The sequence below is a fragment of the Hippocampus guttulatus genome, chromosome 2 (genome assembly GCF_054856545.1).
Source record: "Hippocampus guttulatus isolate MCC_2025c chromosome 2, RoL_Hgut_1.0, whole genome shotgun sequence".
In the NCBI taxonomy this organism is placed as follows: Eukaryota; Metazoa; Chordata; class Actinopteri; order Syngnathiformes; family Syngnathidae; genus Hippocampus; species Hippocampus guttulatus.
In genome coordinates this window covers 25,453,717-25,477,255 of record NC_141262.1, presented here as the reverse complement: position 1 = coordinate 25,477,255, position 23,539 = coordinate 25,453,717, and the positions used below count along the sequence as shown (strand labels likewise).

Genomic DNA, 23,539 nt, shown 5'->3' with positions numbered 1-23,539 from the left:
GTATTTGAATCGTGGCCTGTCTTGTATTTATATTTTGAAAGCAATAAAAGAGCGCTGGTTTGCCATGCGAAACTTACCATGCACGGAAAATAACCAGCTAAAATGTTTCTACTCTGAGTTACATTCCTGGAAATGAGAATAGAATATTTTATTCAAATGGAGTTTAGAAGAAACGTAAATAAAAGGAAACAAAATATAGGTATATCGACATATTTGGTCCTTTTTTTTTTTTTGGTCATGCTAAGCCAGGAGCCCATTACGTGTATATAATATGATTATAAGCAGACATAGCTCCGCTCCCTCGGGCTGCCGCGAGCCTGCACATCGAAGCAACTCCCGGCGGCGCGACGTGACGCACTGAGCCCAGCTCCTCCACTCCACTCCATTCCGCCCGGCTCAACTCAGCTCAGCTCGGAACCGTCCGGAGCAACATGCGCTATGGCGAGTGTGGAGACAGCCGCCGAGCACGAGCGAATTCTCCGCGAGATCGAGAGCACGGACACCAACTGTATCGGGCCGACGCTGCGGTAGGTCGCCCGGCTACGTCGCCCAAAACTTTGTACGGTCTACGTCCATTATCGGACAGCTAGCAAACACGCCTTAGCTGATGTTAAACGGAGAGAGCTTGGCTTCGGCGATTGTGCTTCTGTCCACAGATGAATGTTGGCAGGCTAACTTTAGCCCATTGTGCTAACTGATTACAATTCTGGTCACTGTTGTCGGATCTAGCAGTACGGGGGGAGTCGAACCCTTGGTTTGAAAGACGGCTACACTGCCACTGATCACTTGTTTGAGTCGCTGTCAAGTGCAAAAGCCTTTCTGCCAACCGTGTCAAATATATAAGAATGGCGTGTTTTATTCTTCTGTCTAGTTCAGGAACAAAGTTGTGGCGTCAGAGGTCGTCAAAGTACATCTTCCATCACGATGCGGTAGTAATTAACACGTCTGCCTCACAGATCTGAGGGCTGGGGGTCGAATCTCACTTCTGACCTTCCACGTTACAAAAACAAGCATGTTACATTAATGGAATACTTTTACATTCTGTGAATGCTGCTTTAGCTGTGCCCTGCCAGTTGACTGGGAAAGGCCACAGCTCACCCCCAACCCAGTATATGTGCGGTATAGAAAATCGATCAATTAATACATTTCAATGCAAGCGTCCAATCAGATTGCATAGACATCATCCGTTATGCTGCCCACGGCCTATAGGGGGCACACGTGTACCAAGACAGAGGTGGGAACTGTTCTGACAGTTGGTTTAACTCCTCATTCCATTGAATATGGAGGTGTTTGTGGCAGTGCGAGCAGGATGAGACAGGCAGCAACATTCCTCTGATGTGTTTGGAGTCGGCCAATCGAATAGCAGCGATGGCATTAATGCTTTCCTCATTCGCTGGCTTGCCTGTGCTGCGGATCTTTCAGGAACTTGGTCATCGCGCATCCTATTTAGTCGGCTGACACATACACAAGAGACTTGTTGCACTCTGGCAAGAGTGAAAAAAAAACCACTTGGCTCTCCATTGTACTCCTCAACAAGTCGGCCACTTCCTGTCCTGCGGGAGGGTTGGGGGGATTTACGCCGTGCACAGGTGCACACAGGAAAAGAACACAGGAAGAATTGCGTCCTTTGTTGCCCAAAATGGGATCGTGAGCCTGCGTGTGGCTTTCCTGCGCCTTCACCTCCCAACCATCTCGTGCTTCCGGTCTGGCTCCCGACAGGAAATTACATGACCTTTCTCCCCCGTGTTGGCCAGGTCGGTGTACGATGGTCAGGAACACAGCCTGTTCATGGCCAAGCTGGACGCCCGGATCAGGAACCACGACCGCGAGATCGAGAAGATGTGCAACCATCACTTCCAGGGCTTTGTCGACTCCATCACGGAGCTGCTGAAAGTGCGCGGTGAGGCGCAGAAGCTGAAGGTAGAGTGGAGGGAAGACGAGGTGACAAAAGGGGGACGTCACCTGCCACTCACCTTTTGCTCCTTTCACCCTTTGCAGAGTCAGGTGACTGAGACCAATCGGTCCATTCAGGGCGACGGCAAAGAGGCAAGTCCCAGAACCAGCATCTTTGTCCTATGTGTTGTGTTGTGTTATTTTTGTTATTTTGACTTCAAAATGGCGCCGCGAGAGTGGCTGCCTTTCCAGCAGCTCCTATATTTTGTTGTTCTACTTCTTCCTTTCATAACTTTGCTGCTGTGAATTGGGAATTTCTCCATTGCGAGACTAATAAAGGTTTTCTTATCTTATCTTATCTTAAACACCCACAAAACCTTTCTTAACAACTTCTTCTTCTCTTGTGCAGCTCATGAGCTCCATGGAGGAGCTGAGACAGTCTCGAGTGCAACAGAGGAACATTGCGACCACCGTTGACAAACTGACGCACTGCTTGCCAGGTAACACACTCACACACACACACACACGCTGCCACGCCATCGATCAGGTCCTAATAAAACCCGTTTTGTGTCCCAGTCTTGGAGATGTACGCACGCCTTCAGGAGCAAATGGACGCCAAAAGGTATGACGGCACAGCGTCTCATAAAACCGTACCTGTCAACTTGTACGTTCTCCCCGTATTTTATAAGTTTTTTTTATCATTTCAAATCATGTACGGCGTATTATAGCTTTTATACGGAAAAAAAAATTGTGAACCGATCTCCCAAAGACCATTTTGGCTCAAATCCAGATCGTCTCACCTGCTGGTAGCCAACGACAATGCCGTCATCGATCGCTACTATCGTCACGGCAAACCAGCAAAAGTAATCCTTAATCGTGTATTTTTTTTCATCGCTGCGTACGGTAGGATTGATAAAGCATGATGTGCGCATACGTGGTAAGCCGTTGTGTAAGGTTTTTTTGTTGCTTTGTAAGCGGAATCGTAATCATTTATAAGGGCAGCTATTAGCCGAGGTTGACGGGTATGTAAAACCAAAACGTAAAAGGGATGCCCGATCAGCAGGGAGTACTTACTACCTGTATATGACCTGCAAACGTGAACTCATTTGAGTTAGTCAAAAACAAAAGGGAAGTCGCACCCAGTTGAAGCTCAACTACAATTACATTGTGACTGTCTCTGATCCTTTTTTTTTTTTTTTACAAATTCACCATTTGGAACCGCCACACAATTCCAACAGTTAATTAAAAAGATTTGGGGGTATCAAATATTTGCATTTTTGCTTTTCACAGCAGTGTTTGGTCCTTATTCCTTGTGAATATTACGTCGTATGGTCATGTAATGTGGGGCGGCCCAGTAGTCCAGTGGTTAGCACGTCGACTTCACAGTGCAGAGGTACCGGGTTCAATTCCAGCTCCGGCCTCCCTGTGTGGAGTTTGCATGTTCTCCCCGGGCCGGCGGTGGGTTTTCTCCGGGTACTCCGGTTTCCTCCCACATTCCAAAAACATGCATGGCAGGCTGATTGAACGCTCTAAATTGTCCCTAGGTGTGGATGTGAGCGTGGATGGTTGTTCGTCTCTGTGTGCCCTGCGATTGGCTGGCAACCGATTCAGGGTGTCCCCCGCCTACTGCCCGAAGACAGCTGGGATAGGCTCCAGCACCCCCCGTGACCCTAGTGAGGATTAAGCGGTTCGGAAAATGGATGGATGGATGGTCATGTAATGTGTGCCTGTGAGGTAGTTTACCAACCACCCACGAGGTGGCGCCAGAGGATTGGGAATTTCTTTCAAATGGCCTGGCCCTGACCTGAAGACAGAAGTCTCCCTGCTCATAAATGAATGCTTTGTTTGTGTGTGTGTGTGTGTATGTTGGTTTTTCTTTTGGTCCCCTCTGAGAGCACAGAGCAGCGTAAGGTCAGCCAATGTTGACACATGAACAAATATGTGTGTGTGTTTTGTTATTGAACTAATTCCCCCCAAGCCCTCCCATACCCCCAAGTCTGAGATTTGTAAAAAAAAAAAAGTCTCTTCCGTGTGTGTGTGTTAGGTACTACCCGGCGCTGCGCACCTCGGAGCAGCTGGAGCAGACATGTCTTCCCAGGGCGGGCCAGTACCGGTTCTGCGCCATCATGGCGGAAAACCTTCCCAAGTTGCGGATGCAGATCCGCGACACGGCCATGACCCAGCTGAAGGACTTCCTGGAGAGCATCCGAAAACACTCGGACAAGATCGGCGAGACGGCCATCAGGCAGGTATGTCGCGACGAGGACTACCTCTGCACGTGTTGACAAGGGAGCACACACACCAGTCATCACGTATCCTCACATATTTTTCATCATGGAACAATGAATGCTGTCTGCAAACACACACACACACACACACACATTCAGAAATCGTGCTTTTCAGCACTTAGTTCATTGTTTTTGTGTTTCCCAAGGCCAAGGAAGCTCAAAGTGAGGCCTCTTGTTTATCTGGGGAACGTTGTTGGGTGAAAAGTGCAGGATGAAGGGGGGGTGGGAGGTGGGGGGCGGGCCGGGAACAGACAAGGAATGGTTGGCGATGGACAGATGAGCCTCCAAGGAGAAGCGGGCTTGACTCTCAGTCGTGCCGGAGATAGCGTCTCGTCACATGGCGCACGCCGGAGCATTTCTGAAAATGCCCCGCTGGGTCCAAGAGGTGGTTTTCGTTTCCAACTCTCGAGTCACCCTCATCCACTCCCAAGTCGAGTCCTCCGCACAGCAAGCGGAGTCAGCGCTCGAGCTGCATGATTGTGCCTAATCCAGTCGTGCAAGCGCTACACAGGAGGATAAGGCCGACCCGTCCCGCGATCGAGATCCGTGATCCCGTATCGGATGCTCACCCTGGCGAATCCAACCTTTCCGGCGGATGTGCTTGAGTGCAAAAAGAAATAAATGCAGACAGCACCTTTCATTATTCTACCCGCTGGGCTGGATTAAGGAGGCTCCTTAAAACCTTCCGCATGCTCTTGTTTGTCGTTATTGTTTGGTCACGCTCTCGCCCGTCCCTGAACGTCTTCATTCCAGTCTTTCCATGTCCTCATCTTTCCATGTATTCCCCTCTCTCTCTCTCTCTGCTCTTTGCATATTTACTTGGAGAAAGCAGCTCTGGCTTCTGCTGAGCGTTTCGGTAGTCCGAAACGCGCGGGCGCGCGCGCGCGCGCGCACACACTAATGGGAAACAGATTGTTGGGTCTGTGAAGTGGAAGAAGATTGATTACCTGTATTTAGTTACTGAACACACACATGCGTGCGCGCGTGGCGGAGAGTACCCGCTGGGTCGACGCGGAGCACCATCGTAGAGAAAATGGAGCGGTCGCACCGGCTCACAAGTTCGCCGCCGGTCGGGGGACGTTCCGTCTGGAGTTTTCCTTTTTCTGACCTGCTGAATTCATTCAGTCACTGACATTGACCGGCATGTCACGTTTCCACGCCAGGAAAATAAGCATCGGTGACGTTTGCCACTGATTTGTTGGTTTCAGGCCCAGCTGCAGCGCTCTCTGGACAGCTCCGTCTCCATGCAGTCCCGCACCCCCGTCGGCCGGCGCTCGGGGAGAGAGACGACGGTGGCGGCGGCGGGCGGGGTCACGCAGAGCAACGGGCAGGCCGGCAGGCTGGAACTGGACGCCGGCATCCTGGATTTGGAGGATGAAGAGGAGGCCGACCAAGTGAGCCGGCGCACAGATTACACAATTGGACTCGGCTGTTGAAATGTGAAAACGCGCGTCGAAGTGAAAAGCAGAAACAAATAGTGGAGCATTAATGGGAATGTGGGAATTAACGAGGATGTTTACTCCCAACTTGTGCCAATATTGCCAAAGTATGGGGACAATGAACTCCTCAAGTCGCCCCTGGCGGGATCCGAGCTCTTTTATGCCGCCGACGTGTTCGCGTTCAAGGAAGGCCAAGCACAATGCGGCTGAACTTGTCACCCTGGTGCTGCCATTCTCTTTGCAGGTCCCTGTTGTCCCTTTTGGCTTATTTACGTCCTGTAAACTCGCTTGAAGCCTTGGCTCCCACAAAGGCTTGACCCCGCGGTCGCCGGGGGTTACGGCCGCGTCGGCGCCGATGCCAACCTTACGCCGTCCGTCCCTGCCCCTGGCACGTCTTCCCCTTCCCGTCATTCACGGCTGTCCCCTTGAGTCTCTTCTTCCTATGTTCCTCTGCTCCCTTTGTACTCCTCCTTTCCTCCTCCAAGGTTTTTTAAAAACAATTTTTACCTGCTCTTCCTTCTCTTTACACGCGTTCTCCCTCATCTCAGGAATGTCGTCGTGCCTCCTTGTTGTTGTGTGTGACCTTACCCAGTCTGACATTAACAAGCACTTCCCTGTTTGCCTGTTTGCAGATGACCGCTGCTCAAGATTTGGTGGACTTCTCACCTGTCTACCGCTGTCTACATATCTACACTGTGCTGGTGAGCTCATCTCTCAAGTTGGTTACCAACTACTTGGCGGCGTAGAAAAGGCCCTACGAAATGATGACGGGCCGCGTGCCGACACTTGGGTAGCAGCTCTTTTCGAAGTACAGTAATCCCTCGTTTAATGGGGACCAAAACCACCCGCAATAAATGAAAATCCGCGAAGTAGCGACCAATTAACATATATACTGTATAAAAAAAAATTGCCCCACGTGGGCCTTTGCCTTGAGTATAGCGCACTAACACACACACACACACACACACACACACACACACACACACACACGCACACACAGAGGCCAGCATCCCTCCAGCTTGCAGCAGACATGTTCATGATTAATCAATTAAGCTTGTTTAGACAATTATGGATGGAGAGACCTGCTTTTGTTCTTAGAAGTCTCTCTCTCTCTCTCTCTCTCTCTCTCTTTCTCTCAGCAACACAAAAACACTCACCCTCACGCCCATGCGTGCACGCACACACACGTGCCCCACGTGGACCTTCCGAGCTTGAGCAGAGTGCATGCACACACTAGCACGCATAGTAAACAACACTTAGACACTGATTTTTGCGGACTTCAAAAAAAAAAAAAAAGAATGTTTGAAAAAATCTGCAATGCACCGAACCGCGAAATAGCGAGGGATCACTGTAGTGACAAGAGACAGTGGCTCATCACATGTTGCAGCCTGATGGGAAAAGTTCAGATGAAACGGAGAAGAAGAGTCTGGCCGAGCTCCAACCAGGTGGCCTCAGTGTGTGTGTGTGTGTGTGTGTGATGTCAGTTGGAGCGAAGGCGACACGGGTGGAGGTGTTGCCTGGGCCATGACTGGGTTTGCTCCACATCTTGTGTGCGCGCGGCTGCAGGCTCTTTGGGGTTGTGACCGGGCCAACACATCCACTGGGTCGACTGTTTCTGTTCACCGTATGTGTGTGCGTGCTCTCTGGCAGGGGGGGACAGGAAGTGCATGAACTTTGACAGGAAGGAGAAAGTGAGCGATGGCGGGAGGGAGCCGAGGGAAGAGTGGGGTTAGAGAGAGGCTAACTGGGTGACATGACGGCGAGGAAAGGGGTCAGCGAAAGGTTTAGTGCGCGCGTTAGCCGCACGCTAGTAGCCGACAGTGGCCTGACATCACTTAGTGATACTAATGCCTTGTTGTTTTTCCTCCCCCCCCCCCCCCCTCCCTCCAGACCTCTGAGGTGAAGAAGGTCAAATCTTTCAGCACCTTCTCCTGACACGGCACACTACTTTCCCTCATCCCTGCCACTTGACCTTGTTATCTGCTTGCCGGTGTTATCTGCGCGCCCCACCTCCCCAGAAAAAAAAAGAGCAAGCGCGGGTGCTGTTTTCAGGCCGCGATAAGGTGCTGCGTCATGGAAGAGGGAGATACTAGCGTCGACGTTCAGAAGGCAGCGCGCTTTTAGTCGGATGTCGGACGCCAAGTGTTAGTCAGCCTCTTAACAAACAGGCGCGCGTTATCTCAACTTTTCCCGTCATCCATTTCATTCTGGCCGTCCGCTTTTTCTACCGGTGCCATTTTGTTTGACGGTGTGTGACTAATAAACCGGATCCGAGGGGTTTTAACACCACAGCACGTTCCCGCTTTGTTCCTGTCATGTGTGTTGCAGGGTTTGCGCGATGTGTTTGAGAACTACTACCGAAAGCAACGGAGGAAACAGGCTCGCCTCGTGCTGCAGCCGCACTCTAACATGGTATCACGTCACTCTCTTTTTTTTTTTTTTGGTCCACACACCGCTAACCGCACTCCCATAACGCACAACACCGGAACGAATAGGACACTTGGACCAGTACGCTGCAAAAAAAAAAAAGGAACCCAAAGCGTGGTCAAATATCTCAAATTGTTTGTACTCCCTTCGGCTTTTCCAGCATGAAACTCTGGAAGGCTACAGACGGTACTTCAATCAGATCGTCGGGTATGTCGGTCTCGTTCGACTCGACGACGTTATCCAAAGGTGACGGTGACGTCACCCACGGCCGTGCGCTGTTTCTCAGGTTCTTTGTGGTGGAGGATCACGTGCTTCACACCACGCAAGGTTTGGTCAACAGAGCCTACGTGGAGGAGCTGTGGGAGCTGGCGCTGTCCAAAATCGTAGCCGCTCTGAGGACGCACTCTGTAGGGACACGCCCGACAAACGCCGTCGACGAACGCCACGCGGCCGCACTGATGCTAGCGTCTGTGTTCTCAGTCCTACTGCGACGATCCGGACCTGGTGCTGGATCTGAAGAACCTCATCGTCCTCTTTGCCGACACGCTTCAGGTACCGGAGAAGTCGTTCGGATGAACGGAACGTCCCGTTGCCGTGACGACGGGAGGCATTTTTTGCAATCGGGCGTGCGAATGCTCAAGCTGAGCTCCTCTCCCGCAGGGCTACGGCTTCCCGGTGTCTCAGCTCTTCGACATGCTGCTGGAGATAAGGGAGCAGTACGGCGAGATCCTCCTCAAGAGATGGAATGTCACCTTCAGGTGGGCCCACAATGTTCCTCGCCTTCCCGGCCCGGGGCCCCACAAAGGTCAAAAAGGTCGCACCTTCACCAACCAGTTTGTGGGAAAGGTCCCCGTTTTTTTTTTTTTTTTTTTTGAAGTTTAACGAGCATCCAGAGGCAGGAAGTGTTTTAAAGCGACGTCCGGAACATTCTCTACCGTTCAGGATGGGTAGTGCCCCTCGCAAGATGTGTGCGAGGGCACCGCACGCCATTGTTCCTCCGTCTGCGCGGTGACACCATTGGGACTTTGAGAGCCAGCGCACAAACAAACACGCTCAAACGGCTTGCTCCCCCCCGCCCCCCCCCACCACGTGCGCGCGAACACACACACACACACAGACACACACACACGGGAAAGCCACAGGAATGTGTTGCATTGTTGGAGAGGGAGAACTCTCCGGTTCATGGCCTCTCCATGGAACGTTGGAACGTCCGAAGTCTCAAGAGCCAAGCAAGAAAGGGGGTGATGAAAGAGTGTGGGGGGGGGGGGGACTGTGGGGGGAGGGATGGGGAGGAAAACCTCAAGCATTAAAACGACCCCCACCACCTTCCTGCCCCTGTGGGATGATTGTAGCCGACTTGTGGTGGCCTCAGCAGGAACGAGGTTTTGCTCACCTGCGTCTCGTCCACAGGCAGGTGCTGGACCAGGACAACTTCAGTCCCATCCCGGTGTCCACGGAGCAGGAGTACAGACACTACACCTCGCAGTTTCCCCTGCAAGACCCCGAGCTGGAGAAGGTAGAGGGCGCTCGGGGTGCACAAAAGGCCGAATCCAAGATTTCCAATTGATATGAAAATGTGTTGTGTTGGGTTGTGTGCAGCTTCCTTTCCCCAAGAAGCTTCCCTTCTCTGAGTTTGTGCCAAAAGTCTACTGCCAGCTCAAAGAGTTCATCTACGCTTGTCTCAAGTACTCTGAAGACCTGCACCTCAGGTACACGTTGCCCCTTTTCTCCCCCCCCCCCCCCACCCCCCCATCAACATTCTTCCGGCGCCGCGGAGCTCTGCGGGCCTGCTCCGGCCTACCCTGTACAAACGGCGCTTTCTCAACCTGACCACGCAAGAGAGACCCGGTTTCGAAACAAAAAGCCATGAAAAAAAAAAAAGTCACTTCCTCGGTGGGCGCCGGGCGAGTCCCCCTCGTCATCGCAAAGGAAAGCCCGAAATTGACCACGAGATGGAGCTGCGCCGGCCACGCTGACGGCCATCCGAATTTGATCTTGAAGCGCGCGCGCTCGAAACGGCTCGCGGGGGTGCGCGTTGCGGCCGCGCGCGCCCGCCGGTTCCGCTTGATGTAAGCAGGAACTCAAACAAAGCGGCTACTTTTCCACTGAGGAGACGAGCAATCAGGGAACATATTGGACTGTGCGGCGGGAGGATTCCACAAAACTGCCACACACACACACACACACACACACCCACACACACACACACACACACACACACACGCGCATTCAGTGAAAATCAAATTGAACTTTCAAGCATTTCAGAAGAGCAACACCAGAATAGAACAAAACAGAGGAATAAAAAAAGAGAGTAGTGAGCAACAACTTGACTTTTGTTGATCAAGCAGTTGCTGGATTATGGTCTGAAAATCAAAACGTTTGATTGGATTGAAAGTGAAACGGGTTTTCGTGTTGAAGTTCACAGTTTGCCAGAGCAGGTCAGCGGTTCTGATGGATCAAGAACCGCCGACCTTGGCGATTTAATCAGCGGCCCCGTCAAGATGTTTGAGGGGGGGGGGGCATTTGGCCGACTTGAAGAAAGGGCAGGAGGTGAAAAGGGGACGTCCTCCGCCCTGGAATGGCGCCGGCGTGAACGTGTTGAGCAGCGGGAAGCCGAGCGGGCGTCGCTGAGAAAGAACACGCGGCCGCTCGCTCGGCTCGGGGAGAAAGCGAAAGCCTGCTGCGGACGGCGCTTTTCCGGCCACGCCAGGGTGGGCGCGTCCATCTTGGCGCTTTGTCTTCTTGCTCCAGTTGGGATGCAGCTTCTGTTGTGTTGTCAACGTTGGCGCGCACCTTCTGCCCTGCAATCCACCCCCGGCCAATCCTCGCATTTAGGGAAGCGTATGTAACGTTTAAGTAGCTGCTTACGTGACCTCTGGCCTCCGGACGCCGCGGTGCTGCCCCCCCCCACCATTCCTCTCGCACATCTGTTGTGGCTGATGGCAGCGCAAACGCGTAATGAAATTCGATCATTCGATTCTGCGGTGCGTCTATTTGTGCGCTTCCAAAGTTCACTCGCGGACGTTGACTTTTTGACACCCGCTCTCTCTTGCCACCCCCCCCCCCCCCCACACACACACACACACGCCGCCTGGGGGGGAGCTACAGTTAGAATTCGCAGCGTTTCCAAAAAAGTCAAAGAATCCGAAATACATTCCAACAATTCAAAGCAGGGGGAAAAAAAAAATTCCTGGAGAAGTGCAGCGTGAGCAGAAGTTTGTGTGTGTGTGCGTTTTCAGTTCCAAGCGCAGACAATTGAGTGAATTGGCCTGAATGTGTGTATTCGCCACAATCACACGTTTGCGCAGAACAAAAAGCCAAACGTTGTCTTCCTTCTTCCCGTGCTTAGTACGACTCCGTGTTTGATTGGGATTTTGCTGCCGCGTTTGTCCCGAGCCGCGAGCTTTGGCCCCCGATGAACGCTCTCGCTGCCACAAAAACCTTTAGCAGACTTCCAATATTTGTTTTTCTTCAGCTGTACATGCGGCACATTTCAGAGCAAACAAAATCAAGAATGTGTCGGAGACTCGCTAAGTGGCTCTGGAACTCGGAGCAGGAAATGTGAGCTTCTTGTCGGCCCTGAAGTGATCCTTTACCGCCATGGGAGAATCAATATCCGAGCAAGTTAGACATCATTTCCCCGAATAGTAATTATTTCAATGCTGGAAACGCTGCGATTCTCCAAAGTCCAATTGTGTCATGTCTTCCCGTGACCATTTTTTTTTCAAACTCCAATCGAGAGGCTTTTTTCGCCCAACAAAACGTTTTGTGCACCTTCTCAGCTCCACAGAGGTGGACGACATGATCCGCAAATCCACCAACCTGCTGCTAACCCGAACCCTCAGCCACTGTCTGCACTACGCCATCAAGAAGAAGAACGTCGGCCTAGCCGAGGTACCGTGTCGCGTGCGTGCACACGCGTGGTTTTGCTCGACGGCGGCGCTTTGTGACGATGGCTCGCTCGGGCCCAGTTGGTGCAGGTGATCATCAACACCACCCACCTGGAACAGAGCTGCCACTTCCTGGAAGAGTTTATATCAAACATCACCAACGTCCCCTCCGACACGGCCAACGCCACCAAGCTGTACGGGACGTCCACGTTTAAGGTGAGCCGCCCGCGCAGACGCCATCGCGGCGTTTACGCGGCTATTCCGGTCACGGCTTGTCCGCTCTCGCAGGACGCTCGTCACGCGGCCGAGGCGGAGATCTACACCGGCCTCAACGCCAAAATCGACCAGTTCCTGCAGCTGGCTGATTACGACTGGATGGCGGGCGTGCCGAGCGGGGCGGCGCCGACGCCCAGCGACTACCTGCTGGACCTGATGGCCTTCCTGAAGAGCACCTTCAGCGTCTTCACCAACCTGCCTGTGAGTACAAGCCACGGCCGTCAAAGAAAAATCGACCCCCCCCCCCCTCGTTAAACGCGCCGTTTGTGTTTGGCCTCCGTCGAGTCCTTTCGTTGAGTCACTTTTTCAAATGAAAATGGAAAGAACAGCCGATACGAGGATCGTTCGCGGGTCAGATCCGACACATTCAAGATGGCGGACGTGCTTTCCTATCCCTTCAAGGCGGGCTTCTCTGTGCAGTGGATGTCGATGCGTATCGCCGCGTGTTAGCGCCACACGTCGACAGGGCCGTTACGAGGCGCTTTAGCCGAAAGCTCGCTAGCGCCGCGACCGGCTCCGCGCAATGAAAGCTCTCCGCTGCGGATGACACTGCAGCTCAGGTTATTGACTCCATGGACGCTGACACACTCGAACTGGTCGTCATGTTGCTGGCCCATCAAGCTACTGGGAAGTTAGAATACAAACACGCTCACACACACACACACACACACACAGGAGTTGAGCTAAGTGTTTTTCAGCACTTCTAAGGCGCTTTACTTTCCACCCCCACGAGCCCCGGACGTGACCCTGTCACACATACACAGAGTGGGGCCGCCTAAGCAGATCGGATGCTGCGGATCAGTAAATCTGAGTGGCATGACCCTCTGAAATGAGAGAAGTGGAGAGTTGCTCACACTCTCGGGCCCCAAAGTTGTATGCTGGTCGCGTTGCCGCGTGGCCACGAGGAGATCGTTACGTTGTGGGAAATTGCTTCACAAATTTAATTCCGTTATGAGACTGTTCGCAAACAGGACTTTTTATTTTATTTTATATAAACCTTTTTACAATAACTTGAGAGAGAAGTGATCCATTGCATCCCCACAACCAAGTCATGTTGTCCTCAAGAACGATACGGTTTGGCAGATTTCGCAAAACAAACCACGTCGCCATATCACAAACATGAATCACACTCTGGTGTTAAGCCCCATTTTTATTTTATTTTATTTTTTCAATACGATTGGATCTTGGCACGGCTTTCTCATTTGCACGTTTGCACTCCAATTGGAAGCCATACTGAGAGCTCAAACAAAGACAACTGAAGAAGAGTCGAGCACAAATGCTCATTTTGCGTGGACGCAAAGACGGTGAACCTACGGAAGTCAATAACTTTTACTCCCTAAAAGTTCAGGGATGTTGGAATTTCAAAAGAAACCAAACTGCAATCACCTTTCCAGGCCAACTTCATTTGCCTCTTGTCTCAACGTTGGAGTGCGCATGTCCAACTGCATAATGCTCGGATACGTTCCTGAACTCCCGAAACGTCACCCCAAAGCCAAATCGCCCAAACTTTCTCGTGAGTTGGTGTATTTACGGTTGATGTCTCTCGCCATTTAGGGAGCGCCCGTAGAACATGCTATCTTGCCGGTGAGTATTTGTGTGGCACTTTGCTAACCCCCCCCCACCCCCGCCACGTTCTGACCTGACTGTTGAGCCAGCAGCATGCGGCGTGTCAAGGAGCATTGATGCACGTTTGTGTCATGCGTGTGTGTGTGTGTGTGTGTTCTGACGCAAAGCCACAAACGAGGGGAGTCCTGGGGGTGGGGGGGGCAGTTTAGACGCCAAGCGGATCCATCAGGATCCTTGTCACCCGGCGGCCACATCCAAGCGCGATCACTTCACCCTGATGAATGTTTGAGAGGTTGGGAGGGGGGAGGAGGCGTCTCACACGCACACGTCAGCTGTCTCCTTGTTGCCCCCCCCCCCCCCCATCACTTTGAGGCCACCTGGTCACCTCGCCAGGTCGGCCTCATCGTCTTGGGAAGCGCTCCCGATGGCGTATGCGGCACCGTTGTGTGCCGTTTTAACCGACGCGGAGGTGTTGAGAATTACATCGTGATGGTGGTGGGATTAAGAGGTGGATTAAGTCCGCACTGAACGCCCGGCGACCGAATGCACGGCCCGTCACTGGTGTGCGCTTGTCGATCCGAAACATGTCAAAACTATTAGCTCGTTTCACGCTCAATCTCACCTATTATGACTGACCCGGAGGTTTGCGTGCGTGCGTGGACATCCGGCGTGTGTGTTCCTCCGACGTGTGTAATTGGATTTCCGGGCGAGGTGAAGCCGTCGTGAACTGGGGGTGGACGGGAAGATCGGGTTTCCTGCTTCTACGCTCCCTGCGCCCGGCCTCGTTTTAAAAAAAAATATTTTTTTTAATCGTGTCTCTCTGGTGCGCTTGGTCAGGGCAAAGTGGCACAGACGGCGTGCATGTCGGCGTGCAAGCACATCTCCACCTCGCTGCTGCAGCTGCTGCTCGACCCCGAGGTCAAGCAGATCTCCATGGGGGCGCTGCACCAGCTCAACGCCGACGTCGACGAGTGTGAAGGTGAGCGGCGCGTGACGTAACTTTGCTTCTACAGCCCCCCCCCCCCCCCCCCCATCACCCGCCGGATCACAGATTTGTTTTCTTTATGCCCTGGCACATGGGGGGAAAGGAGAGACGCTAATAATCAACTCACCGGTTCCACAACCCCCCCCCCCCCCCCCCCCCCCTCTTCAGGGCACAAAGAGTATCTCACATACAGATTCGGCAATTCATAAATTTGTCTCATCAGCAGATTTTCATGTAGTGCAGGAAGCGGAGGTTGAAAAGTACCCGGCAATGACTTTTTCCCCCTGGGGCTGCAGGTGGAGTTTGTAATTTTGACCCAAACGGGGCGCTGCCAAACAACACTTCCACCTCCCGCTGGGTCAAAATCGGAACTTTTCCTCCCAAAGGCACAATTTAAAATGGATTAAAAGGAGACAAAAGGCACAAAGGGATGAAAGGGGCTGAGGGAAAATAGGATTAAATGAATGAGGTGTGAGAGGGGAAAAAAAAAGAAAAAGACAAGTACAGCAGACAAAAGAGAGAAACATGCACGGATGGGAGGAGTGAGGGAATGAAAACTAACGTGGACTCTGAAAAAGAAGGGATTAGAAGTGAACTTTGGGCTTCAAACGTACTTTGAAAAGATGGCCGCCATCATGCTCCGCGCAGGAAGGAAGTGACAGACATCACACGGCAAAGAGAGAGAGAGAGAGAGAGAGAGAGAGAGAAATCGCGGAACAAAGAAGGGGAAAAAGGAAATCAAAAGTCGGCGTCGAGCAGCGAGGCCGCCTTTTGTGTGTCACGGGGTCACCGGAGATGGCAGGCGTGTAATCGGGGCCGCCATTTTGTGTGCAAGCATTATCGCGCTAAACCAGGGGTGTCCAAACCTTCGCCCGAGGGCCATTTGTGGCCCGCCATCCGTTTTTTTCTTTTTTTGTGGCGTATTCCGAGATTGACAATTGACACGGCACGCGTTATTATTGGCCCGTTTGCATGCGAAGTTCTACAAAATTGGTTTTAGATCAAACGCGTCCAGATGTGCTCCATCCGCAAGTCAAATAGCAACAGCGTTTCTCTTCTCACGGCAGCAAATAGTCCGGCTCTTTGAGGGGACAAAGCCTGAAATAATGCGCAATAGCAAACCGCTGTGCTTACATCATTTTAACAAACTCATTCGCGAAGGTCTTGGAGCCGAGAGTGATGCAATAACTGCAAAAAGGAGCTGACCAAGAAATTTCATAGATGCAAATAAATCTGCGTGCGCTGGCTTTTGTGGCCGACCAATTCCTTCTGCACTCAAGAATTTCCGCGATTTGTTTTTGAACATTTTTTTTTTTGCCCATTTGCACTCGTTACCCTCCGCCCCCCCAAAAAAATGTCGGCTGCCATCGAATCTTGAGGCGACAGAATGTGGCACGGCTCCCCTATTCAGACAAGTCGAGTTGATGAAGAAGTTGGTGAACAATGCGTGAAAATAACGATAATGCGATGTGAGCAATCAAATATGCCCGTATTTGGACACGCGACGCTTCCGCCTGACTGTGATTGACAGTTTTGCATCTCTCTTAACACACTGATGGATTGTTTTTGGTGCGTTCAATTAACGGTGAAGAATGTCATAGTGGCCCCTGTGATTTTCTTTTTTTTGGGGGGGTGGGGGGGGCAAAGTTTGGATAACTCTGCTCTCCCCTCCACACTTGCACACCTCTCCTCCTCTTCCCAGTGGGCTTGTTTGCCAAGTGACGCCGAGACCCCTGCTTGCACTCCGCACGCACCAGGATCACCACAACAATGAAATGCTACACACACACACACACACACACACATGCACACTCCCCTCTCTGACATGACTCGAACAGCCCCCCCCCCCTCCCTCCCCATCTCCCGCTCCTCCTCCCCCTCCCGTCATTTGTCTGCCAATCTGTCCTGATGCATAGCGAATCTAACCAGGTCTTTTATTCTTCCCTTTTTTTTTTCTCTCTCCTCCTCCTCCTCCTCCTCTCTTCCCTCGCTCCGGGGGTGGACCGTTTGTGTTTTTCCCACAGGTTTTGCCAGAGCCGGCCCGGTCGCAGGCTTCCAGGGTGACACGTTGCTTCTGGCCTTCAGTGACTTGAGACAAGTAGGTCTTTGTCTACGTCGTTGTCGTCGTCTTCTTCGTTCCTTGCTGTCTTCCCCCCCCCCCCCCCCCTCCTCCTGCTTTCATCCTTCAGCTCATCATCCTCCTTGTGTTCGTCCCCTACTCGGACAAACGTCCTTTAAAAGTGCCCCCCCGTCCCCTCAATCTGCAGACTTGGGAACCGCAAAGTCGGGACACTTTTCCTTGAATTGATTTTTGCAATTTCGTTGCAGTGTCTTCATTTTACATTGAGAGAAAATTGAAAAAATACACAGGTAATCAATGATTATTGATTAAAAAAAAAACAAACATCAATACAAAAATAAATAAGAATGCATCAGCGGTGTCAAGGTCCGCGTCGAAATTCCGAGTAGATTGGGAAGCTTGTTGGGTCCTCCCGGCAAGGAAGTATCCCGGCCCGGCGTCTGACGCGGGCCAAAGAGAAACCGCCGTTGGTGTTTTTTGGACTCGGGCGGGTGAGGTCCGCTTGTGTGCGCGTGACAGCGGATGACGGATGGGCCGGCAGGACGGAGTGGGAAGGATGAATGAGGTGACGGACAGAGACGGATAGCCCTTTATCCCCGCTGTCACAATCCGGCTTTCTCCCCGCCTCGCTTCTCTTTCTGCGCCTGTCGGGATGATGCAGTGCCTCGGCTTCATCCTCCTCTTCCTCACCTCTCGTCCCTCCTTTTCCTGCCTCCCGTCCATCTCCTTCCTCCGCTTTCTTTCGCTCGCCGCTCATTGTTTTTTGACGCCATTCTCATCATGTCAAAAGGAGCTTTTCATACCTCGCATGTGTCATGTGTCATGTGCCAGTGCGTCTCCCCCCCCTCTTTCACACGCGCATTCTTTGGCCCGCGCCACTGCCGCGTTCTCACACGGGGCCGGCGCTCCCGTACGCCCTCGTACGCGCCCGCCGAGCCCGCTCGGGGAAACGCTCGATAAATCACGCTGACGGGCCCTGTTAGCCGCTTGCTCCCGCGGAGATTTTTCTCTGTCCGTGTGTCACGTTTGAAGAATGTTCTCAAGCTGATCAACGTGATGGATTAGATTTTCCGATTTGACCGGCGGGGGCGGGGCCTAAATTCGGACACGGAAAATGTACTTCAGTGATGCACTTGTGTATCAAATCAGTTTTTGGATTCAATTCAAATGTCATGAATCTATCCCCCCCCCCCCCCCCAAAAAAAACAAGCACTGTTGTATTTGTGTGTTGACTGTGTGCCTTTAAGTGGCGTGATCGGTGGTTGGTGTGAGAGCCCGCGGTTGAGTTGTGGTCGACAGCAGCTCCTTGCTAACGTCCGTGCTAACCAACCAATGACATCACATCTTTGCATGAACAGAATTTGAGACTGCGGGTGACCAGATGGCGAAAGCGGACGCAAATGCGAATGTGTTTCTTCGCCCGATAACTCGCCGGCCGACATCTTGGCTTTTGGCGTCGTCTTCGATTCCGGCCCGGTTGTGAATGCGGCGGCATGTTGATGGTTAGTCAAAGCGTCCAGTCAGGTGAAAGTGATACGTACAGGGTGGTCTCCCGACCTCGCTCCCCCTCGCTCTCCTCGGGAGGCCGACACTTTTCCTTCAAGCCTGTGAGCGCTCACATGGGGTGTGGGTGTGGGGGGTGGGGGGGGGGGGGGGGTTGACGGGCGAAGGGCTGGGGTGGGGGGGACGTCAATAGCGGGGTGAAAGAGGCCGAAAGGGAGGATGAGCAGCAGATGGACGTGTAAATGCAACCGTGACTGCGTTTTCAAACAGAAAAGATGACGATTTTGATGCACGCTTTTATGAAAGCTTCACTTAACTTCCTTTTGCTTCCCAGTCTGTGAATGAACGTATCAAGCGATCAATCAAAAATTCTTCTTGGACTTCCAGTTGCAGAAAATTTAAAAGGCTTGAAGGTCGAATGAAGTTCACTTCGAAAGGTTGTGGCGCTTTTTATCCGGAAATCTCATCTGAAATCCGAATATCCGGCCGGGCCTTTTTGTTGTTGGTCTCTACGGCCCACTATACGTAGATCATACGCTATGTGAGGATACGCACGACTTTTATCTGGGCGTAAAGGACGATTACGTGATATCAGAGAGACACACACACACGGGTGCAGTGCAGTGGAAGGTCAGTGGAAGGGATCACTGGTGCCAGGGAGGGCGGAAACTCGTCTTAAGACCCCCGCAACTCTCTTATCTGATGGCACATGTGTGTGCGCGGCGCGCATACGGCGGCTCGGGCTAAACGCGGCGCCCCAAGATGACGGCGGAAAAAGCAAAAGCGCTCTTATCTGCGGGATTTATGACTTCAAGCTTGTGTCGGTGTGGGAGAGGTCGCCGCGCGTTCTTCTCGACCCCCGCCTCAACTTCCTGGCCCGTCTGTGGCCGGGGCCTTATCGCCGTGACGACGGGTCAGCCAGTGGTCATGACAACAGCGCCGCTCGGGAATCCGCCCGATGGGACGGGATGGCCGCTTCCGACCGATAGGCGGCCGGCATGCGCCCGAGCGTCGGCGCGGGCTCATTGTTCGGCGCTATCGGCCGGCCCGAAAACCACCTGCGTGCACCCGCTTCCTGTTTGCGCAACGTCGGCCATCTTTGCGAGAGTTGCCACGATAACGTTTTTGCCGCGCGTGTGTATCCAAAAGACTTATTTTTTTTCATACTGCATTCTATTTTTTATTTTTATTTTTTCAACAATAAGCAATGATTTAACTCGCCGTGTTTGTACTCATCTGCTGGAATCGAAGCGTTTACGGCTCGCTTCTCGTCGTTCAAGGTGTGAGTGGCGAATACCGCGTTAAAAAAAAAAGCTGCTGACGTTCAAGTCGAGTCATGTGGCGAGTCATTTCATTGTTGGACGGTATTTATTGTCAAATGTACTGTATGTGAAACATACAGCACAGATGAAATGTCTTCCCTCTCAACGTAAAACAAGCGCAGCCGCTGCGGGTGTCCGCGCCGCTATCAAAAGAAAAGTTAACAAACCCCCCCCCCCCCCAAAAAATTTATCTGTCGACAAATGAATATTCTGCCCTTTCTCGGTCCGACTTTTATTGTCACAAAAAGTCGACAAAAAAAAAAAAATGAACAGCAAAATGAATGTAAACGTTTTTAACTCCTATTTATTGATTTTGAATATACAGTAAATCAATTTTAATGATGGAATACCGACTGCTCATTTTATTGACAATTTAGATTGAATGAAATTAATTTCAGACAATACCTTTCAGATGATACCTGCAGTGCTTTTGATCGATAAAATTTCATTTAACGCAATGGAAAAAAAACTTGCGGGGGGTTGGGGGGGGACTTCTGACACAGATGATGATTTGCCAACGTTTCGAACTGTCGCAGTGTAGTGCCAACTGCTGTCAAGGACGCTTAATTGATTGATTGATTTTGGATTTTCTCTGCCTTAAGTATCGGTGGCTGGTATCGACAGTCGCCACCGCGGCCCGATACCTAAAAATAAGGCCGGCGTTGACCTGATACCTAAACCTGATGTCAGTACTTGCCTATCCCTATTTTTATTTGACTGTTTTAGTATCATTTACAATGAACCAATTATAGATACGGAAAAAAAAAAAAAAAGACATGAACTCGAAGGTGTCACGCTTCATCAAAGGTAACATCAAGCGTTCTATTTGGAGCAAGACTCGCCCGCACCTTTCCTGCCTCCCCGGCCCCCGTCTTGCGGCACTTTTGTTTGCGAGCGGTCGCGCCGGCGCGACGCCGGCGCGCTTCGCCCGCTCAAAGGCACCCGGCGGCTGTCGTCCAAGTGGCTTGCGTATTTCCACTCCCTTCCCCCAACATGTGGTTTCGCTCGCCATCCCTCTGCATCCCCCTCGTCCTCTCTCATCCCTCGCTCACATATGGTTTCTCTCTTGTGTGTTTGGTGTTACCCAGAGTTCACTGGGGCTCCGCGCGTGTTCTTCAAGGCGGCGATTGTGTGCGTGGTTGTGTGTGTGTGTGTGTGCGCACACGCAGGGTTCAGGGGGGCGGTGGCAGGTTATGCAACACTTTGAAATGTGGGTCATTAATTGTTGTTGTTGTTGTTGTTGCTGCAGCTGCTGGAGCTGTTCACGCAGTGGGACTGGTCCAGCTACCTGGCCGACTACGGCAAAGCCGGCTGCAAGTACCTGCGCGTCAACCCGCACACTGCGCTGGCCCTGCTGGAGAAGTGAGTGGCCCCCGCGGCCTCGTCCTCATCCTCGCGCGCTCCGTCCGTCTGTCAGCTCTCAGCTCGTTCCTTTTCCCTCTCTTGTGTTTGTCGCGTGCCGGCAGGTTGCCCAAGCCGTGAGTATCGTTTTCGGCATGTACGCGCAAACGACTAGCGGTGTGGACATGAGTTGTTTGTTTTGAGTGAAGTGAACAACAACGACAAAGACAAAACAAATGTTGCAATTACGGTACTGTAGTGCCCTCGCATGTGGGCAAGGAGAGCCGGTGTCGCTAATACACTTTCAGCCGTTTATTGAACGGGGCAAACACACTCGTGATGAGCTGCTGTCGGCCACAATTCACACCCAAATGCTAACGCACCCAACCTGACTACAGTAGGAGTGGGTCAGAGTTAGTTGCATGTTGCTCCCGTGCTTGAGTGTTTTTGGTTGTCGGCGACTACGTTTTCCTCCCACAATGCAGAAAGTCGCATGACAATAAGCCCGCTGCACACCGAGCGACTGAAGTAGACCATGACCAAAAAAAAAAAAAAAAGATAGTTAGCAGCTCTCTGCTGCATATACTGCTACAATGCAATAACTGTAACCATGTACAGTTTTCAGGGTGCCGCATGTTTTTTTTTGTTAGTTTTTTGGTGAAACAATATGAACCACGGTTGCAGCGTGTGGTTGTTTGGAAGAAGCATAATTGCCACAAAGAGAGGAAACGTAACAAGAATGTGTGGATGTTTAGAGAGGTTGTTGCAAAGACAGCACCTGTGCATTTTGGTGACCGGGACTCCTCACGCTTCCCTTTGTTTAGTTCCAGGTACTTAGGAAATTATGAATATCGCAAAGTATGATCTGTATACAGTATGATACTATATATTCAGACCCTTTCAGGTCATGTTACAATAGATACGTCCACCGTATTCTGTGTCAATCGGCGAAACTGTTGTCAAGGCCTATTTCAAAGAATTTTTTTCGAACTTTCCGAGTGACATTTTCCAAAATCCGTCAATTTGTTTTTGAACTCCTAAGCGGACGACGCTACGCTTTGTGTGTCTTGCGCGCCAGGATGCGGGAGAGCAGCAGGAAGAATGTGGTCTTCGCGCAGTTCCGAAAAACGGAGCGCGACAGGCAGAAGCTCATTGACGCCGTCATCAAGCAGTTGCGCAACCTCATTGCACAGCACCACGCCTGAACGGACGCCCGAATGGACGCCGGCGCACCTCTCTTCCGATTAAAAGGGACATCTATGCATTCACGCTAAAGGGGATTTGTTGCTTTTCACTTCACAATAAATGTTGCAACACTTGAACAACGTCAACGAACGTGTCATCATTACCCAGAAGAGGAGGAGCTGATCCTACCTTCGTTCCAGAGTCCTCATGATGCCGTGCTTTTGTTGGTGCTGGGCGGAGTCACATCACTGTTGGAAGGCGTCCTGATCAATCCCATCAGGGCGTCTTTGTGCCTGACAGCAGAAAAAGAAAAAAATAAGTTATTGACCTCATCTTCTCTTGCCAACACAATCAAGACATTTGTGCAACTACCAAATTTTAATGAGGGACCTAACAACCTTGGCAAAATGAAACCATTTTGATTCTCTGAGATGTCGTCGCTTGCACACACGTGCTGCAGTCTTGAACGAGCTCAAGCCGAGATGGGATGTGCGTGAGGCCACGGGGAAACATTTGATGAATGCGAGGATGGGGCTGTAAGCAAATGATGTGAACGTTTATTTTACTTTAACTTTATCCAGGGAAAGCAGGTGAGGGGAGATTCTCGTTTGCAATGTCTCTCATCATTGTATGAGGTAGGCATTAGCATGAAGGATCTTCCCCAAGGACCCACACTGGATGGTGTTATGTGCTCATTTTTTGCCCCAGGCAGGATTCGAACCACCGTCTCCCAAACCGATGCCTTACCAACTGAGCTATCCAGCCGCGCATGCATGTGTGTGTGTGTGTGTGTGTGTGTGTGTGTGTGTGTGTGTGTGTGTGTGTGTGTGTGTGTGTGTGTGTGTGTGTGTGTGTGTGTGTGTGTGTGTGTGTGTGTGTGTGTGTGTATATATATATATATATATATATATATATACATACATACACACACACACATACACATCGCAGTTAAACAAAGTTGTTACTGGTGTAACCTGTTTTTTGACTATTTTGTGTGGATTTTTACAGTACGGGTCAAAATGACCCACAACATAATCAATGTGATTTTTTGTTTTTTCAACATGAGGGCTAATAATATTTCAGAGCTAAATAAATCGATGTGGTTTGGTACGCTGTCGTGTCCTTGGCCGCCATCAGGCGGCGACATTGCGCTTCCGTCTCAACAACGAGCAGGAGCGGAGCGAGAGATGCGCGTGGCACAAACTCAAAGACGCACAAATCCGATGCCCAACACTCCGTGCACGGGGTGCGCACATTTACGGGGTGGCTCTCGTTACGTCACACAAGATTGACCCTCGTCAAGTCAACTTGCGCAGCGCCCCCAAAAAAGTTGTTCAATTGTTG

General features: G+C 51.5%; 1 protein-coding gene across 1 annotated transcript; it reads left to right on the top strand.

Annotated features, from left to right (window-relative positions):
• Positions 1 to 82: 82 nt before the first annotated feature.
• On the top strand, positions 83 to 22,341 carry exoc6b (exocyst complex component 6B). The gene is made up of 22 exons (XM_086104921.1): positions 83 to 527; positions 1,755 to 1,920; positions 1,999 to 2,046; positions 2,303 to 2,393; positions 2,470 to 2,515; positions 3,938 to 4,142; positions 5,390 to 5,575; positions 6,253 to 6,321; positions 7,949 to 8,032; positions 8,208 to 8,254; positions 8,334 to 8,454; positions 8,528 to 8,599; positions 8,708 to 8,805; positions 9,458 to 9,563; positions 9,647 to 9,756; positions 11,830 to 11,941; positions 12,019 to 12,153; positions 12,226 to 12,414; positions 14,617 to 14,758; positions 16,789 to 16,862; positions 20,919 to 21,031; positions 22,089 to 22,341. The coding sequence occupies exons 1-22, from the start codon at positions 439 to 441 to the stop codon at positions 22,213 to 22,215; spliced, it is 2,430 nt and encodes an 809-aa protein (XP_085961047.1). The 5' UTR covers positions 83 to 438; the 3' UTR covers positions 22,216 to 22,341.
• The last annotated feature ends 1,198 nt before the right edge of the window (positions 22,342 to 23,539 follow it).

What these genes read in the sequence shown, in the direction of transcription:
- exoc6b (XM_086104921.1), top strand. Translation starts at nt 439, where the DNA reads ATGGCGAGTGTGGAGACAGCCGCCGAGCACGAGCGAATTCTCCGCGAG. An exon ending in CCGCTCTGAGGACGCACTCT is followed by an intron (nt 8,455 to 8,527) that starts GTAGGGACACGC and finishes CTGTGTTCTCAG; the next exon opens with TCCTACTGCGACGATCCGGA. An exon ending in CGACGTCGACGAGTGTGAAG is followed by an intron (nt 14,759 to 16,788) that starts GTGAGCGGCGCG and finishes TTTTTCCCACAG; the next exon opens with GTTTTGCCAGAGCCGGCCCG.